The sequence below is a fragment of the Corvus brachyrhynchos genome, unplaced genomic scaffold, assembly GCF_000691975.1.
Source record: "Corvus brachyrhynchos isolate BGI_N302 unplaced genomic scaffold, ASM69197v1 scaffold14, whole genome shotgun sequence".
In the NCBI taxonomy this organism is placed as follows: Eukaryota; Metazoa; Chordata; class Aves; order Passeriformes; family Corvidae; genus Corvus; species Corvus brachyrhynchos.
The window spans coordinates 14,881,886-14,902,455 of record NW_008239110.1 but is presented as its reverse complement, the minus strand read 5'-3'; the positions used below and the strand labels follow the sequence as shown (position 1 = coordinate 14,902,455).

The 20,570-nt window shown below is 39.7% G+C and overlaps 1 protein-coding gene across 1 annotated transcript in view; it reads right to left on the bottom strand.

The window, feature by feature from the left end:
* TRMT11 (tRNA methyltransferase 11 homolog) overlaps positions 1–20,282 on the bottom strand; it is a 25,368-nt gene extending 5,086 nt beyond the window's left edge. The window contains exons 1-12 of the mRNA XM_008637816.2: positions 20,083–20,282; positions 18,073–18,138; positions 17,258–17,331; positions 15,951–16,032; positions 15,762–15,854; positions 14,585–14,719; positions 11,999–12,155; positions 7,774–7,854; positions 6,958–7,122; positions 5,508–5,580; positions 4,646–4,777; positions 1,301–1,421 (exon numbers count right to left, since the gene is read on the bottom strand). Coding sequence (XP_008636038.1) covers positions 1,301–1,421; positions 4,646–4,777; positions 5,508–5,580; positions 6,958–7,122; positions 7,774–7,854; positions 11,999–12,155; positions 14,585–14,719; positions 15,762–15,854; positions 15,951–16,032; positions 17,258–17,331; positions 18,073–18,138; positions 20,083–20,157 — 1,254 coding nt within the window. The 5' untranslated portion in view covers positions 20,158–20,282. The remainder of the gene's footprint in view (positions 1–1,300; positions 1,422–4,645; positions 4,778–5,507; positions 5,581–6,957; positions 7,123–7,773; positions 7,855–11,998; positions 12,156–14,584; positions 14,720–15,761; positions 15,855–15,950; positions 16,033–17,257; positions 17,332–18,072; positions 18,139–20,082) is intronic.
* Between the last annotated feature and the right edge of the window lie 288 nt (positions 20,283–20,570).

Sequence of the window (20,570 nt, the reverse complement as noted above, 5' to 3'; positions counted from 1 at the left end):
GTAGGGAAATTACAGACACCAAAACAAAGTCCTAAACCAAGCAGGCAGCAGCCAAGGATTCAACATGCATTTTGTTCTCTAGACAAGTTTTGCATCATCAGAAAACATACATGGGTTCTGGTATCTTTTAATTATCTAACAGACATCTGGAATACTGAATGTAAGCACATGCACAGTCTTATCTAAGCAGCAAGCCTGCCAACAAGTCTCAGGTGCTCAGAGCTAAACATTTCCAGACATGAACCTGTCAAACCATGTACTGAAGAACAGGTGATGCACAAAAGGAGAGTAACAAATAACGAAAGTCTATTTGCAGGAGGGTGGATATATTTTTTAGGTTAGAATATGTTACCCTACAGCACTGGTAGCAATAAAACTCCTGTCAAAAACCTCCCCGAACACCCTGAGACACACGTCAAGAACTTTCATCATTTACCCTCCTGGTTTGCTACTGATGAAGTTGGCAGCTCTGAGGCTGAACTCCACACAGAGTGTTTATAGAAGTTCAGGTGCTGCTTGAGAACTGCAGTCACCATGAGCATTACGAACACAGCACTGAAACCCTGCTGAGTCATTAGTGCAAGCGCCACACAGACACAGCAGTCTGACTGTATCTCCTGCCATCTGAAACAGCTCCTCCAGCTGACAAGGAGTGTACTAAAAACGCTTGCTCACTCCATGCATTTTCATTAAGAATTTGCCTCTCATGTGTTTAGCATCTCTTTTAACAGTATTAAGTGAGAGAAGCAGCAAGAGTGGAAAGGAGAGCTGAATGCAATATTCCCTGGTTCCAATGCCTTAGTGTGTCACCAAACAAACAGAAAACAGAGCCAGTGTGCTCTGCTGTACTTGTTACAATTTCAATATTATTTCAAAAGCTAAAATGTACCACTCTAAAGGTGAAATAACAGAATTTAGTAAGGTTTACCTGTACTGCAAGACCCACAAACACATTTAGTATTTACTTGGGGATCGAGATATGCTTTGAAATCAATGGAAACTTGGGCATTAAGGTAAAGCCTCTGTGGATGGGATTCACAAGTACCCCTAAGTTTAAAGATCTTTTTCACAATATCAAGGGGCTTTTTCAGGATGAAGAGCTTACCAAAAACTGAGAACAAAAAAGAAAAAACCAAAACCAGAACAGTCCCTTAAATCACTACTCAATTTTACAAAAGCTCTAACTCTGATCATAAAAACCAAAGCGTGACAGAAACAAGGATCAATGCTGAATAGCACGAACTTGTCACGAACACAACAGGTACTTTTTTACACAATATAATCAAGAATTCAAGCTTACCTTGAATTCTTTCACCTTTTCCATGGTTATGAGGCGCCTTGATGTGTGGCTGGAAAGCATCTGCTCACAGTTGCTAATAAGTTTCAGGCACGGATGGCGGGGAATGATCTCTTCTGTATATCTGGAAGAAATAAACATTCACGGTGCTTTAGGCTCATGAAGTGCAAGACTAGCATCTGAAACAAATTCTTACAGACTCTTTACAAAAAGGCCCGCAGTAGAAAGTTGTTATGTACCTGATTAAATAAATACAGATATTGGTGCTCCAGAGTTTTGACATCATATATTCCAATCATCTTGACATGCAGTGTGTAGAATAAATTACAACCTCACAGTAAAGAGACACTCCCCCCCATTTTCTACATGTATTTAAATTATGTTAATGTATGCACACACGGGCCTGCCTGTATAATTTCAAGTAGAAAATATCTCAGCCAGCCAGGAATAATAACTTATCCAGTCAGAGCTGTGATTTTAGAAACATATTCCACAGTCAACATATATGAAGTTGCAGGAATAAGAGACTTTACTCTGGCTCCCTAAAAGATCACTGCACTTTAATTTCAAATCTTATTAAGTCAGCTCTTAATAGACAGTGACATTCCTGAACTCCAAAATTTGGTGTTACAAATTTATCTCATTATAATTACTTTTTCTAATGGCAAAAAAAAAAAAAATCCACTGTCATTTAATATCAGATAGGATTTAATTATAAGCCAACATTGCTGCTATCTAAAGAAGCAAGAGTTAGTGTTTTAAATGCTCTACCTCATAAGCATACTATTTTCTATACAAAAAATGCTTTCTCTAGATTGCTTTTAATCCTTCTATTTCTCCAAATGCTGAAAGAGAAATTTAAAGATTTAAGAGCTTTGCATGGGACTACAGCAGCAAGAAGTATTGACCTAGCTAGTATGATAAATATGCAACGAGACATCCTTCCTATATACTGAAACATAAATCAGTCATTTATTCTTAGATCTTGTAATAAGCTTTCATGTAATAGTTACTAAAAGATAACACAGAAAATGGGTTCTGGTACTGTTAGGGACTATGATTTTGTACAAAACACCTGCTCCTATGATTCTCCAATGTTCGGGGGTCAACAGAAGTCAGACATTGAAACGCAGAACTGAACAACTTAACACCTATGACTTGAAGTTTAAAGGTACAGAGGAGGAGCTTTACATTTTTCCTGTAAAGAGGTGGATGTTCTGAATGAAAGTAAAGGTGTTGGTCTGGGAAAAAAGAGAAGTCAATGTAACAGCTTAAAATAGGATCCATCTAGGTGCTGGTGGAAAACTTGGCATTTCTTAAGATAACAGTGAACTGTTAAACAAGTCACTCAATACCAAATACAGATCTGCAAATAAGAAAAAACTCAAACAGTACTGCCTCTTTGCTTTGCTCCAATATTTCCAGACCACAAAACTACCTTTCAGTCACTTCTCATGTAGAAACAAGTATCTGCTTCTGCTAGGTGAAGTCAGAACATGCTTTTCAGAATGGAGAATGAAATTAATTCTCAACTGCTTTTTCTATTACACAAGACTTCTGATACATCTAGTACCACCAAACTGTCTCTTTCTCTTACAAAGGTAGGCACTCTGCCACAACATTTTAAAAGTTTCTCTCCATAATCGTATAGAAGGCTGACTTTAATGGAATTACAAGAATTTGGACTCAACAATGATTTCAATGTCTGATTGAAAGAATAAACTGTGGAGTGAGATGCTATCTTGAAAAGGGAGAGATCATTATCACTTTGTTAAAAAGCCTTTTCTGTTAGCATTAATGAATGTATTCCTACATTCTTTCAGGTAAAACTCAGAAACAAGTAAGAAATACAGAAGCAGTGGTTTTAACAAACATTCAATTCAATACAGTTCCGGCTTTAATTTAAGGTAATATACAAAGATCTGAAAAAATGAAACTGAAGGCAGGTGTTGCCAAGGGATATTTGATAATGCAACATGTTAGCAGAAAGTATCTTCTCTTCCCCCCACTTACTTGCTTTAATGCCCCATGTTCATTATTACAGCTGAAAATAAACTGACTAACCTACTATTCTATGCCAATTCTAGCAACTTCAGTATTTCAATTCATAGTAGGATGTACAAATTCACTTTATAAGAGGCAAGTCAACTAGACCTCCCCAAAACAGCAGCTGAAACTGATCCCCAATGTGCAGTTCCCTAGTTATCTGAAGTGAAACACTACACTGCTGTAGTGAGGAAGCATGCTTTTACCAAAGTTCAATGAGCAGACAGAAATACTCTGGTATCCTGAAGAACAAAATAAGTTCAGTAATTTTAAACAGATTTTATTGACATGAAAATTAGCTATAGTACTTTCAAGTGGCATTCACTGCTTTGTCTGTGAATTGTCTTACAAGAAAAAAGGCCGATGATACCAATTCTATTATTTACTAAAAATGCAAACTACAAAGTGCACTCTCCTGTTACAGAAGCATGTAACAGAAATGGCTCCTTTTGATTTCCAAATTTTCAAAACAGCATGTGGTATATAGGACTATCACAAGCCATTTCCATGGTGAAACCAGGGACAACCACCACTTTATATATCAGTATGGTTTGACTGTACATAGAAATACATGACACTGCAGAAACTACCTTCAGAGCACATCTGTATCTGGAAGCCACTTTGGAACAGCTACTGTACATCAACTTCTCACTTGACAGTGAACACTTTTTACAAAAACAAAACAAAAAACCCCCTCACACCTAATCTAAGAGATGCTGAAATAAGGCATGCAAACAGCTGTTTTTCCTTATAAACTCAGTTCTGATCCCAGGCTGCACTACTGAACAGACAGGATCCCACAGTCTCTGCTGGCCTCTCTCGTCCCTAACAGGGCTGCTCCTGGATGCTTCCTTCCTCTCACTGCCATCTCTTGGTCACTTGACTTTTGTTTCTCAGCAGAAAGCTAAATCAGTAGCACCAAACCCCAAAGAACCAGGGATGATTTTTACACACCTCTATCAATTACTCTAGCAGAAACATGTACTAATACTAGCCTTGCTTCTACTGTCTTAGAAATCTATCTGCACCTTGAAAGTTTAACTTTTTAAGCTTAAACCTCAACCCACTGAACATGCATTTGCAATGACAGACAAAGGCATTTTCTGTTTGGTAACAGTCAAGAATTATCTCCACTCAAAAGTTTCGTTACAAAATGTGATTTTCCCCATATAAAGTTTTAAAATATGAGGTCTGGGCATTACTCTTAAGTGCTGGTACTATGGAAGCTCCAGCTGTCCTGTGTCCCAAAGGAAAGCATCATCCATTCTGACACACAACACATCAGAAATCAACAGTACATACTCAGGCCTGTATATGGGCAGCCAGTAAACCAATCTTCCTCCCATCACCAGATGCTCTGCCGCAAACTTCAAGAGGTCAAAAAAGATGTCACTTAGATGGTAACTGGATGAAACGAAGAAGTGATTTTCTGTGCTACACAAAAAATGTACAAGTGTAAGTGAACACAAGAGCACAGGTAAAACCTAAATTTTTAATAATAGTAATTAAAAAAGAAAAACACTAAACCACAAAAGCACTATCTGAGCTTTGCAAAGCTACCTAGGACAATCCCAGAGCACAACTTCTACTGTGAGGAATACAACTTCTCAAGTGCCCCTGTAACTGTCTCTTTGACTTCCACATGTATTAAAGATGAGTCTAAAGAATCACAGGTATGTTGGCAATAGTTATTTTGCACAGCATCTTTCTAAATAAATTAGGGCAAAAGTCAGAAGGCAGGGAAGACCAGGCAGTGGAGAAGCCATGTGATACCTCTGAAGAGAAAGGAGCAGCGGAAAATGCAAAACAAAAAAGGTTAAGGTAAAATTACAGGTATCTCAGACTGATTTTGCAGCCTGAAGGGACCAAAGAGAACTTTCTGAGAATAGGAAATACAAAGTAATGGTGGCTCACAGAGGTGAGAAATAGGATTCAAAATCTGAACATGCACGAAGGATAAGGAGGGAGAACAAAACCGAGAAGATTTCAGGAAGTGACATAGTGATTTTGCAAACAGAACAAAAAGGGGTTTCCTTCTTTAATTATAATTGCCACCATTTTTTAACTGCTGACAGCCAACCAAGAAGTAATAAAGATTCTAAAACTGCAACTGGGTTTCCATTAAGACATTTATATTCTACAACAGATGAGACAGCTTCCCTACCTTCTTTCAACTGACTTAACTGTTTCCTTTTGTGATCCCATTCTGCGAGGAGCTTCTCTGATACCGTATGGTGCTAGACAAAGCAAAAGCAAAAGATGCAGAGATGAGAACCTCACCCTTTGTCTAAATAACATAGAATTACACCATACATACATAACAGTGCACAAACTGTCGCTTGAACAAAGTTAAAAAAAAAAAAAAAGGAAAGTTTTTACAAAGTTAAAGTCAGTAAGGGAAGTTTCAAGATCTACTGAAAGTTTCTTGCTCCAAAAAGTTATTTTTAAACTGTTTCAAAGATATCCCTTCAGCTGTAAGAGCTTCTAGCAGCCTACATGTTTGCTACATGACAAAGGACAATGTTGTGTTGTTGGTTAAAAGATATTCCTTAGATTTCCAACTGGTATGTGGTAAATAATCCCATCCTTTTTTGTTGACAGACACAAATATGTCCCCTATAGCACTTAACTAACCTTTTTCAAAATTAAATTAAGTATATTGGAATTTCTTGTCATCACATTACACAAATGGCAATTCTCACACATAAGAAGAACAAGAGGACGCCATTTCTCATACATTTTTTGCGCATTTCTAATAGCGTAACATACTTATTTCATGTTCAAAACATCTGAGTTTGTGAGACTTGTTTCAGCATCATGGAAGCACCAATGTAACCATTGCAGAAGTTTTACAAATTGTTTCACACTCAGTTCTAAGTCCATATTAAAATTCTACACTGTCTTGTTGCCAAGCAGGCCAAATAAAAATTAGCAAGCAACACACAGAGAAAAGTCACACTTCCTATTCCTAATTAATACAAATGTGTCATTGTAAAAGCCAGCACCTGCGATCAGAAACTGCTGTACCAACGTCTTTCATTTGTTCTCTTGGTTTCTTTTCCCTCTCATACACGACAAATGGTGTTCAGTACGGAGGTTTCTAAAAGACCAGAGGATCCTTTCTAACTGCTCCTGCTCCCAGTAGTTAGGTGTATTGGAAACACACCAAAATTTCTCTTTGGAAGCATCACATTAAGCACTTAACACAAGTCTCCAGAAGTCCACCAGAGATGCATGGCAGAGTCCAATGTGCTGCCAACAGCAATACAGACCATTCTGGTAAGAAGCCTCTATGCATCAATCATGTTATGCTTTTACTGAAGGAGACTTCTTCTAAGGATGATTTTCAGCCATGTTGATTTCTGCTGGCGAACATAACATTCTCTCCATGGAAGAAAGTACCATTGCCAGATTTGTTACACATTTATACCTATCCCTAAAATAAATGCAGACGTCAAATGCAGATCCAATTTCCACAGTGATGCTCCCAACAGTCATCGCTGGAAAGGTAGAAGCTGCAGGCCTGAGCACTCGTCCAGACATTTAATCAATGTACACAGGCAATAATGTTTTAGTCACTGTTACTGGGCAGCAAAAGGCAGTAACAAACTCACGGTCAGTAATGATTGCATCAAACAACATCCCTTCTCTCCATATCGGTCTTGAAGAATCAGCAACAAGTGCATCGAGGTAGTATTTCTCCAAACCATACTGTCGGAGATTAGCTCTGATATTTTCATCTGGCCCTCTCCATTTCTGGTTCTTTCTGCTTGCCTTGCCTGGGAGGGGAAGGGGAATGGAAAGGGGAAAAAAAAAAAAAGCATACTCAACAAGAAACTATTATCTAAGAAAAGCTTTCATATACTCTACCATTTAAATTAAAGGAAAATAATTAAATGTCACCAAAATAACCTGTCAAAAGTACTTGCAATAAACTTCTCAAGTAGTAAAGAAAAACAAAAACACATGAGAAAAGTTCTCCTGCATGATCTGCATAGGGTGTCAAAGAACACATTGACAAAAATGCTGGTTTGCAAGGTGCTCTCTCCATCCACCAGACACAATTCTGTCCACTAGGTCAAATATAATTTGCATATTTTCAGAGAAGTAAGAACAGGATTAGGGTTCCTGGGTTAGGTTATGAAGAGCTTCTTCCCACATCACAGGTTAAAAGAGCACACAGCTGTGGTAATTATTATTTGGAACATTGTTTTGGTTTTCATTATTATTTTTCAAAAATATTTCCTGCTTAAAAATAAGATAATATCTTAACTAGGATGTATGTAAATTGGTGAATAAAAGTAAGTATGCCCAAAGAAATCCTGTGAAGATTAATGTTGCTTTAAAATCCGCTAAGTATCATCCTCTACCATCAGTATTCTTAAATTCCAGAGAGTAAGATTTCAGTGCCTTGGAAACACGTAACATACCTAATCCATGGATTGTGTTGTAATCTATATCAGTACCACACACGTATGCCCCAAAATGTGCTGAGGAGATTAGAAGGCCACCTATACAGGGGAGAAAAGAGGAAAAGTATAAACTTCTGTCATAAACATGTTAGGATTTTTTCCTTAGGAACTTCAGGAGTCTACACCAGCAGCACACTAGACCCAAGGGAAAAAAACCAAAACAAACACTAAAAACAGAAGTAGAACTATCAACCAGTTAGAATCACTATGTAATTATAATCAGACATAATAACACTAAGTCCTTTGTTTGCTATACATGATTCTCCTTATCTTAATATGCCCTATGTCACTCCTTATCTCTGGAAACTGTCCAGGAGTTTTGTTTATGGTTTTCTGTATTTTAAAGCAGTAAGATCCTTTAATCATTACACAAACCAAAACTTTTGATTCTACTTTGCAAGGAGCAGAATTTCAAATTGTTGCCAAACAATTTGAAAAACCATCACCAAACAAATGGCAGTCCTACTATGTCTGTTCTCAAAGACAGTTTCTTTAACTGTGTCTAAAAATCAAACTTGTGTAAGGTGGCTATTCCCCTGTTGTAAGAAACAATGGTCAAGAGCCTTACAAATGTCAACATCTCCAATGTAAACATAAATATAAAAAAAATCTGTTTTGAAGTGTGAAAACTACACACAAATGCATTTTTCTGTGAGTATGCTGCCTATTTTGTCAGTAGTTTTACCAGTGTACTTATTCTGTAATAAACCCATTTTTTTCATCACTGCTATTGCAACCCACCTTCCTAATTAAAAAAGAAAAAAACACCCTACCAAAAAAGTGTGATTTCCCCTTGAAACTGACAATAGCTGAACAGCCCATAGAAAAGAGTAAATGACATTACCTCTTTAACAGCTTCCAAATGAAACAATGGACAGACTGCACAAGATGACCAGATACCTGTGTGGTCAAGTTATTAATAAAGAGGTCTGTGGCTACCAGAATGGTTTAGAAAAGAACAGCAACTGAGAACAAGGCTGTGAACCCCACTGATGTCAACAGTCCTGCTAAATAAAGGGGATGACTGTTGCGGGATGAAGGGCTGACAGTGTGCAAGCTGCCTGGGGAGGTGACACCAGTTCTCCCATTCACCAGGAGCATGGAAAGAAGCATCTCAGGTAGCTGCACTGTCCTGAGCCACACACTCAGCACCAGCAAATCCCTAATGTGCCCTGTGTGCACCAGAAAACTTCTACACCATCTGGTAACAAACTCTACCAAAACCAAAGGTGAGCAAGAACAAAAGAACTTTTAAAATTCCTCTGCTTTTTCTTGTGAAATGGATCAGGGAAAATCAAGGTTACTCACCCCAAAGGAATCACCCATTTCCCTTCTTGGTTGCAATCCCTCAGAACAGATGGGCAGTACATCCAGAGGGTCAAGACAAATTTAGCTAGCCCTGACCCCAAGTATGGCATACCACCCAGTCCTATAAAAAAAGTAAGAAGAAAGTCCTTTGCCCATCTAAGAATATTTTTAATCACAGGATAAAAAAGAAGCTTGGAAATCATTAATTTACAGCTTTTAATATATCTCAGCTTGTACTAGTTCAATTGTGTTCCCACAGAAGGTGCATGAATACTTAAATACCCTCATATGGCCAGCCCTTTGGTCAGTACATGAAACAGATGCATATAAAGGGTTAATCAGGGAATCACTCTGTCCCTGGTGACTTTTAGCAGAATGATGGTGGCACAGAACTTCATGCCCTTCTATCTTACACTATTCTTCCACCTCTTCAGCACGGATGAAGGCTGGTCCTCCAGGATCTCAAAGGAAAAACAATCCTGTCATTTGCAACTGCGCAGTACCACAAGTATCCTCCAAAGGCACTATCAATGACATTTCTGAGATAACCTGAACTGACTGTCTAGGAGGAAGCACAAAATATTTAGGTAAAAGACTTGATTTGTTTTCCAGAAGCTTCCAGGCCTCATTCTGCCCAACACTGAGCAAAGAATATCTAAACAGTTTATGGAAGTTAAAAACACAATCTTGGCCATTCCAATTCTGCTCGACAATAATAAGGGGAATCAAGTCTCCTAAAAGCCAGCCTGGTCAAAGAGCACTTTATATTCCAAGGACAAATGTCAATTGTCCACTCTTACACTAATGTGAGAGACTTATGATTTGGCTTAGGCAGCAAAAAATAGTTTGTTTCCAACAAGCAAGAACCATTTTGCAAGGCTATTCTGATTTGGTATTATTTACTTTTTCAGTGTAAAAAACCAGGCAGAAACCCAGCCAGGTAACAAAGCTGCACTGATAAGGAAATCTGAACTGCAGTTCTTCAAAATGCTAGTCAGATCCTGAATATATGTTTTTCCAAGCTCATCAGCTTAAAATCACTGCATCACTCTCAACTCCAAACCAGTTCCCAGAAACTCCAGTGACAGGGCACTGTTGCACTGACAATCTTGAAAATCTTCTAAAGGTCCTCAGGAGACAACTGAAATTCCTGGGGTTTACTCAACAGAAGTGCAAAAGCCGCTGTTATTTAGTCCTAAATACACTCTACTGACAAATGGCATGCCACCCAGTATCTCCAGTGTCCCCTTTAATCTCTAGCCTTTATATTACAAATATCTAGAGGGAAAAAAACCTTAAAATTGTCATTCAAACCACTAGGCAATTTGGGTAGAACTTTGAATATGCTACCTTTTGAACTGAAACACAACATTTCTTTTGAATTTCTATAGCTTCACCATTTCTATACGATTTTTCTTCTTCTGTCTTTGCCCTTTCTATTTTTCTTCAATTTTGGCTCCCAAGAGAAAGAATGCTCTCAGATTTTTTTTCATTATTTAAGTTAGCAGATTTTTACAATAAGTCAAAAAGCCATAAACACCAAAAAGAAACCAACTGCTCAGAGATAAGTACAGGAATTTCCTGAACCTTTCAAAGGACAAGCACAAGGAAGAGGAAAAGATTTTGTAAGATATTATTACATACGAAAAAAATCAGGTCATATATGAACAAAAATCTAAGACAAAACCAGAGCTCACCAAACCCTTCGGTTACTGAAAATATTATATCCATGTTCTGTTTTCTATGGCACAGAGAAGACACATGCTAATAAGAATTTATCCTACTAGTGACCCTACTAGTGTTGTCTTCTCTCTGCCTAACTTCTCTGAAGTGATTTCTGCAGAGAATTTTCTTCATTTTACCATTAGTGTAAGTATTTTTAAATCTATGCTTCTCACATGTGGTCACCTTGATTAAAGTTCAGCAAGTTGAACACGAGTCAGCAGTTCCCTGGCAGCCAGGAGGGCCAGCTATGCCCTGGTATGCATCAGGGACAGCATTGCCTGCCAGGCAAGGGAGGGGTGACTCTTGGGGTGTCCTCTGCACAGACAGGAGCTGGACTCCAATGATCCTTGTGGGTCTTTTCTGACTCAGGATATTCTATGATTCTATTCTAGGATTCTAAAATCCAGGTCAGAAACACAGCCTTTGTTATCTTTTTGAAGAAACTACTATAGGTATCTTAACACAATATACTCTGGTATAATTATATGGCACAATCTGACACAACAGATCAGCTATTTCATGTACAGCAAGTTTCCCTGAGGCAAAAAGTACTTCTGTGCCATGCACAGCAATATGTGGAATAAAAGCTCCCCCTCCTGGCTAAGGTAAGAAAAGTTCAGCTGGGGAAGGATACCTTGTGAGAGCAATACTTATCCTGAAGATGGGCTGTAACGGAGCAACAAAGTGCTCCTCAAAGAATGCTATGACCTCACTGTTGCTATATTTGTTACACGACCACAACTGCCCTGAGCATTCCCCTAAAGAGCCAGCTCCAAAACGCTGCTCTTCCTAATATCCTGAAAGTGACTGCAGGAAGTGCTTGAGCCAAATTCCAATTCTCGGTCACTTTGATCTTAAGCAGCCCATGACACACATGGATTGGTGTTTAAGCCATGTGGCATAAAATACAACAGTGAAGACAGACTTTTTAGAAGTGCAAAATAAACTACTTACATCTTTGGAAGTTGGTCTCTTTCCCCCAAAATCCCTTTCAGGTTAACAAACCATCTATTTTATAAACACCATTTTGCCTTTGGTATCATCTCAAATATCAGCTGAGCACCAGAAACCATGGCACCAGGTAAAAGAGTGGTGCAAGCACTAACACAATCTTCCAATTTTTCCCACCAGTTGAAAAAAATATATATACCTGTTCCAACAAATGGATCATATACAACATCATTGGGTTTTACTCTGGCGTGGTTTGCCATGATGAAAGACAGGCAGGCATCCATGCTCGTATTCCCAATAAAGTGTCTCTTCTTTACACTGTAGGATTCAATGAGTTCTCTTTGGCCATCTGCAATCTGTTGGAACATTTAAAATCCCTGTCAGGTCCTGGATACAAGACATAAACAGACACACTAGCAGACTTGCCTTAAGTGACACCATCCAAGACCACATCACCTTGTTTTTGACATCTGAAAAAATATGACAGACTTCTTTCCAAGCAACAGATCTCTTGGATCAACATCTAGGTAAATTCTTCAAGACACAGGTTAAAAATATATAAACATTTTAGAGGGAAAATTCTTTCAAAGAAGTTAACAATTAGAGTAACTTTGCTATTATTCTAAGAATCTGAAAAATAATTCCTGGCAATTCAGAGTTAAAAGGATTTTCAAAAATATGAGGATTAGAAATGCACGTTAACACGTGTGCATGCACACACATGTTTAAGGTCATACAGAATTTCTTCACTGGCATTTCTGTCCCACTCAAAATCTAAATTTAGGATAGCGTTGACAGATCAGAATTCAAGGGAAAAGCAAAAAAATACCAAATGCTAACATTTTTACACCAGACTTCCAAAGTATGCTGGAGAAGACCAAAGCAATCTGGAACAAAACACGTTCAAATACTATCCAACACTATACCCCCCACCTCTGCTCAGCATCAGTCTTACTGGGTTAACAAGATACACTTGCCTATTTTTTTCAGGTTGGTTTACTCATTTTTAAACACTTGGGGAATTCAGCACAGATGTGACAACAGCTGCAATGTTCTGCAGCATTGCCACAACCCAGGGTGCTTGCACATTAATCACATGCATGGAGAATATTCACAGGCTCTAACAGATCACTTGAATCTCTAACTTCCCTGTACACAAGCCACTGACCATAGCTGTACAACCTCTGCAGCGGTTCTCCCTCCTTCCAGCTGCCCTTGACCCAGGACACTGCAAGCACATATTCCCATCAGTGGCTAGTGTCATTCTGGGAGATATCCTTTGAGAAGCCACTTTTTCCTCACAAAAACATGAAAGACAAGATCAAATTTCCTCAGGATATCCTAATAATGCAGCAGGTTTAGAGTGCTTATGGCCAACAGGCAAGAACATTTGTAGCAAAGACCACTGATGACAGGCTTCAGAGTGTTTTTGTACTTGGTTCTTTCTGCACTGTCAGTGTTCCCTCAGGCAGGTATCTGCCTGTGGGCTGGACCCACTGATGTCCAAAGCCTCAGGGATCAGTCTACACTTTTCCACAGAGGTGCCTGTCAGGATCACTTGAAGCACTTAGAGAATGCTCCAGTGAGGCTGATGCCACTCAGCAGGCCCACTAGCCATCTACAGCTCTGTACATCTTTCTATGTGTTTCAAACAGGTGGTTTCAGCTGCAGCTGTGTCCAAAAAAATGTAACACACCACCCTAGCTGTGCAGTCTCACCGCTGTGCTGAGTTCTCTCAGTCGGTGGCAAGATAAAAGTGTGTGGCCAGATACAACTTCTGTAGTGGTTTGGTCCAAAATACTTATTACTGTTTACCTTCTGTGAGATAAGAATTAGGAGAAAGCAAAGCAGGCACAAAACTCGAAAGAATATAAAGAATTTTATTAACAGACCTAAAAGAAGGAAAAAAAAAATAAAATCAGACCACACCTTCAGAACTCTTCTCCTCCCCCCACCTTTCTCCCTTCTCCCACTGACAATGTAAAAAGACAACCCTTGAGATGTCCAGTCCATTTACCACTTCCATAATAACCTTGTTCAGTTCACTTAGGGAGAGGAGTCTCTCTTGCTCATGCTATGGAGACATCTCCACAAGAAGTTCTCTCATGGTTTCAGTATCACAGTGAGACAGCCACCCAGGTGGGTTCTCTGCTCGCATGTGAGAGTCCCTTCCCACAACTTGCAGCTTTCCTCACAACTGCTTTCGAGGGTCCAATCTTGAGCTACTGGGGTACCATTTTAAGGTTGAGCTGTTCAGAAACAAAAGTTTTCTTCACCCATCTCTGGGAGCATCTTCATCTCTAAGAATAGAGGCCCTCCTCCTTTCCTGGGAGCAGGGGGAAAGGTGGGGGGAGGAGAAGAGTTCTGAAGGTGTGGTCTGATTTTATTTTATTTTTCCTTCTTTTAGGTCTGTTAATAAACTTCTTTATATTCTTTCAAGTTTTGTGCCTGCTTTGCTTTCTCCTAATTCTTATCTCACAGAAGGTAAACAGTAATAAGTATTTTGGACCAAACCACTACACTAAATTGGTGTTTCCGCCCAGTTACAAACTGAACCTGCTACAACTTCATTTTTTTCCACCTCTAAATTGTTCAGTAAAGACACTTTTTCCTAGTCACAGTAAGGACTCCTGAGAGCATAAAGCATCAGAGCACTACGCAGTGACAGATTCAGACAATTGTATTTTTCTGCTTCTATTAAATGTCAAAACATTTTTTTACATTTAAACTGAAGGACACTCTCCTGAAAGCACAAACTTATAAGAACTGAAATAAGCATACTCACCCATCTACCAAAATATAGATGAATGGGCTCTTCTGGAACATCATTTGGGTTCATTCCATAATCTTCCAAAATCCAAAAGATGTGTTCTGGATTCTTTAAATTTACTTTTCCTTTGAATGGAAGAAATTCAAGGGCCTATACAATAAAGAGAAACAGAGTAAAAAAAACACAGGGTCAATTTTTTAAATAGGTACCTTCCCCTACAAGAAAAAAAAAACAAAAACAAAAAACCTACCAAACAAAAAAACAGCAAAAAACCAAACCACAGTTTCAATTGTGAGAAATGGTATATTAGTATTAAAAAGTACATTCAATTTTCTCTGGATTTTTGAAATGCCCTTCTTGTAAAAAAAAATAGCTCAAATGATTAAGGATTAGAAATCAGGACCATACACTTTTTATTAATTGAACAGAACTCAACTTTAGAAGAAATTAACTGTGCATATTAATTATGCAATTTTCAAGCTATAAGAACAACGGGATGTGAAATTTCAGTGACGTGCAGCTACAACAATTTACATACTCAGCATTATTTCTTTTACACCAAAACTGAACAATCAGGGAAGAACATCTACTACTAATACAGATAATTTCAGTCTCTGTAAATGAAATAAATTGAATAAATAGCTGCCAAAATAGAATGTGGAAGAGCAGAAATAAACGGTAATTTGGAAAAATTTTCTAATTAAAATACAGATATAGTTAGGAGGAGAGCACAAGTGCAGACAAGAGCATGATGACAGAACAGGAGATCAGCACACAGTCCACAGCTTGCAGCTGAAGTCACTTGTTCCACATTCTTCAACAATAAAAGCCTAGTAAGGAGATAAGTAACAGATTTTCCAGAAATCTAGCACTTAACTCTAGCCATTTGAATCTTATATTTTTGAGCAATAAGCTTCAGTTTCCCTAGCACACTGGGCTGAAATCAGCAGTGATATTTGTTTGGCTTTGTAGATGCCCTACAGAATCAGTTAAGAGGGGGAAAAAAAAAAAAGTCGTGAATTCTGAGGGAATGTTAATTCAGACACAAAGATCTCATTTAGACCTGATAAGACATAAGCCATGAACTTCCTTAAGATCTTCAAGAAACCCAAACTTAAATGCACTGATAGCATGGAATAGGAGCAACATGAATAAATTAAACTAAACAAACATTTCTTAACCATCTACTTACATCAATCTTTTTTATTTTCTGTGCTTGGGTCAGTGTTTTATTAAATGTATGAATATGTATTTTGTAAGTAGAGTCTGACTGTAGATACGGAAGCTGAAAAAAAAAGGCAAAGACATTTTTATTAGTACAGATGCAGTGCTATTCAGTGGGCTTACGGAACCACATTATCCAGATTCTTTATATGCATACCATCTTGTCTGCTGGATAGTTCTTCAAAGATGCATAGAGCTCCCCTGAAGATCTTCCATGGCCCCACAGTTCAAATATAGACCTGAAATTACAAAGTTTTTGAGAGTGCAGTCACACAGCAGGGAAAATGCCTTACAGATACTTACTCCTTTTAACCTTCTTAACCAACATATTTAGGCTTTACTTCATGAAGTGTTAAAGTGTGGCATTTAATTCTTGACAAATGTTTTAATTTTTGTTTGTAACAAGGACAGGCTTATTTTTAATTCTAGGCTGATGTTTCACTGATGCTTTTCTTTGTTTGGTAACATGTACCAAAAGTTTCAGAGCTTTTCATATTGATTAGCAGTGCAATGGAGGTGCTCCAGTGATCTTATTCTAAAACTAACACTCCCTACAACCAGCAGTAGGCCAGAAAAACAAGCCATGGGCTAGTTATGCTTCCTACATAAAATCAGCATACATTAGCTGAGAGAGCACAGTGTGCAGAACATCTGCAAGCTGTTTTGTCATACTTTACTTCCATAGTTGCCTACAGCTGCTTTTTGATGTGCACTGCTCCATTCTTTAGGCAAGAGAGGAGAGTCCAAGTCATTTTAGGTAAAACTGAATACCTGACACAATAAGCACTCAACAGGGACTATGCATCACTCTGCAGAGGGGCCCAAGCTCTGAAGAACACAGCACAAACACCAGAAATTTAGTATGGTCAGAGAGACATAACATACCTATGCTGCTTCTCATCCTGAACCATACCTCAAGGCCTCTCTCACGTGCCTCACTGGAAAGCATGTTATTCAGACACCTCTAAAAAGATGAACAATCACTCTCCAGCATATTCCTGTGCTCTTGAATTTCCCAGAAGGGACCTCTGCTGCAGCAGTCTGAGCTGAAGGCTCAGATGCCAGCAATAAGGGAGGGTGGCACAACCTTTCCCTTCCAAAAGTGATTGTCAGTTTTTACATATCACTGGTTTTACCTTTTAATTCCATACATATTTTAGAACAAGCCACTAACTCAACATTATTCACGGCACATAAAACATGAGTGATGCTACAAGTACTGTCTCTGGAGTGAAGAACACCATTTTGAGACCCTGAATTGATCATACACTGAGTAAAGAGCACAGGCATGCCATGCAATCTGACCTACAAGAGTCCTACAGGCTCCAGTAACATCTTCTCAATTCTAGAGGGAATCAGAGACTCTTTATTTTATGACTCCATATAAAATTAATATTTGTTACACTATAACAGAACAAAATTCCACAGCTTATGTTATTATTTATAAGCTTTTTCATCTCTTACTTGGCACATACTGTCCGCTTCATTAGACCCCTTGCCATCTCTTCTGAAGGAATATTGAGAATCCAGAATGGAGACTGCAATCAAGAGAACGTAAATGATGCAAATACCTAGCTGGAGGACGTCACATGAATTACACAACTACACAACTCTGTTCTATAAAAACAGAACATGCATACTAAAGATCAAAAAAATTAATAAAAAATAAATACGCTAACTTTAATCATACACAGAACATGGGGATAAAATAATTTATTTGAGACAAAACTATTTACTCAGCTTGAATGTCTGAGAAATTCTGTTATGTATTTAATTTTTCCAACATAATTTTGACTTGGTAAAATATTGTTTGCACTTCTCTTGATTATTCATCCTCTAAAGACTGAAAACACCTTGTTACACGCAAGCAGTAACTAAATCCCAATAACATTCTCTGACCAAGCACTGAGACCAGAATCATACAGCTTCCGAGCTGCACTCCTCATCTGTCTCACTGATTTTGAGGCAAACACCAATTCCAAACTGCTGTTGAGTGTTTTCACGATTTAGCTATCCTAAAAAGCAAGGAGAGCCTCCCAGCAGATGGCACTGCTTCTTTTCATGCTGGTAAGTGAAGACATCCTGAGGTGCATCATGTGCATCTTTTTTTCAGTTCTGAGTCTTTACTGAAATTGAGAATTCCTAATTTTTGGGAAGATTCCTGATTTTCCTAAGAAACTTCAATATTTATTCAGCTACCTACATTTAACAAAAATACTGTGAAGAACATACTTGCATACCATACATACACTCAAGTAAAATATTTGGCCCCAACTTACATTTACACGAATTTCCTGCTCGCCACTGAACTGTCCACCACAAAGGGAGAGCAATGATGTTATTTCCTAAAGTGAAAATATAAAAGTCAGGCTTTAGAATCATTAACTAATAAAGAAAGAAAAAAAAAAGAGGAAAAGAAAGGGCAGCATAACACAAATTCTAGTGCAGATGGAGGATAGGGCAGAAGTTCACAAGTAAATTCAGATTGTATATACTGTTCATGGACTGAAAATTAAGACTTTCCTGCTATAAAAACAACTTTCTCTGAATTCATTGGCAAATGTCAGCAATCAAATCCCACTGTTTCGCATTTTCTCCTTCATCAGAATCTTTACTGTTCAATCCTACACTCTCACAACAATACTCCTCTTACAATATTACCCACTCTCTTCTTAATATATTTTCCAGACTAATTCACATAAAAGTGATGTTTCACTAGTAACACTGACCCAGGGCCAGGATCAGCAGATCATCTGGCTAAAAAATCTGTCCTTGCTTGTTTCATAAAGTTTTTGACAAATCATGTCCCTAACACAGCTCATCACAAAATCAAACAAGCTGAGCAGTCACCACAATACAAGAAAAGGGAAATGGCTCTGCTTTCTTCAGCAGCTATATCAACCAAGTGTCACCAAAACCTTGGTATTAAAAAGAAGAACTTTCTATGTTACATATGTATCATCTTCTTTTTACTTTATCTGATGACCTTTCCTAAAGAAAAATGGGGTTGATCATAATAAATACATAAATTCAGGTTCCAGTCCCACAAAGCAAATAGTAAAAAGCAATGCACAGAAAAAAACCTAATGAAAGCAAGGAAAATAAATTATTCAAGACACACTAAACATTTTGTAACATGCATAATGATGACCTACCAATTCTAACAGAATAACTCTGTCTTTCAGCACTATTTTAAACAATAACATACTATCCTGGATATTATTAGCTCTTCTAAACGGTGCCTAGAAGAGCCCTTAGGGTATCAAAAGTTCTTAAAGTGTATGGCAACTCTGTAAGTTATTATGGGAAAAAAAAATAATCACAATTCAACTTTACAAACTGCATGGAAACAAACACTCAGGATCACAAGCCAAAAGCAAGCAGCCCTCAGTGCTGCCGGTGTGAGGGAGCCTCACAACCAGGACACTACCAAGGCCTTGGATATCTCTGCTCCATCCCGGTCATGACACAGGCCCTAGAACTTCAGAGAAGCCCCATCCCTGCTGCTCCCCAAATCTTACTGCTGAAGACCAAGATACCTGCAACCCTCCTGGCCTCACACATCTCCATAAACACGTGGGACAGAGATCACAGGCTCAGTTTGGCTGGAAAACATCTCTGCAATCATCGAGTCCAACCGATGAGCGAACACCACCCTGTGAACCAGACCATGGCACTGAGTGCCACATCCAGTCTTTCCTGGAACACCTGCACGGACGGTGACTCCACACCTCCCTGGGCAGAGGGCATCGGGAGGGCACCTCCTGCGTGCCCAGGGTAGCACCAGCCATCCCTGCACTCAGGGCACACTGGCGGGAGCTGACATATAACTTAAACAAACTTTAAAGTCACCAAAGCCAAAAACTTGAAAGCACTTTTGTAACCCCAGCTTCCACTTCTCTCATGGAGCCCCAAGTACTCTGCTGGGAACCTCTCCTAGCGCCAGAGGCTCTGGAAAAGCGAGTGGCAAGGAAGATGCTGCCCTAAAGCCACCACGCGGAGGCTCTCCATGAGCCTGGGGCAGAAGAGGGAACCTCATGCCTGGGGATCCCTTCGCACAGGACGCGGGGACCGGAGAGGGAAGGGGCGCCGGGAGCTCCTCGCTCCCGTCTCTCCCCGAGAGAGGTGATCCCCGCCGGAGTCCAGCTCCCCCGGGCACACCCGCGGCCGCGCTGCCCAGGAGCGCCCCGGAGGAGAGGAGAGGGGAGGGGAGGGGAGGGGAGCGCCTCGCCCGGTCACTGCCCCTGGCCCTTGTCCTGGCCGCGATCCCAGCCCCGCACAGTGCTCACCGGCAGGCGGAACTCAAGGTGCTCCTGCGCCAGCAGCAGCAGATAGCGCCGAAGCGCCGGGGCCGCCAGCGCCATGTCCGGCCATCCCCCGCCTCCCGCATGCGCCGCCGGGCGGGAGGAGCCCGGGAAAGGGCGTGTGGCGGAGAGACCCCTGCAGCCCGTGTAGCGCCGAGAGCGGGGTACGGGGCTGCGCGAACTCTTCAGGAATTACTGCTGATTTCATCTCCTCGTCATTCTCCTTGTAGTTTTACTTTGGGTGTGCTAATTTATCACGCACGCTACGTGTCAGTACAGCAGTGCCTGCGTATGGCTTATAAATAACTCCATGTACACTGGGGACACTCTCTCTCAGGGGTGTTTCACTGGCAGGAGCGCGCTGCGGCCTCTCCCGGCCACACTTAAGGATCTGGAGCATTCAATAACATTAAGAATTAACAGGTGCCAAAGGAGTCGCGTTCGTTTTTCCGTGGGAAGGAGGTCAGCGCCGG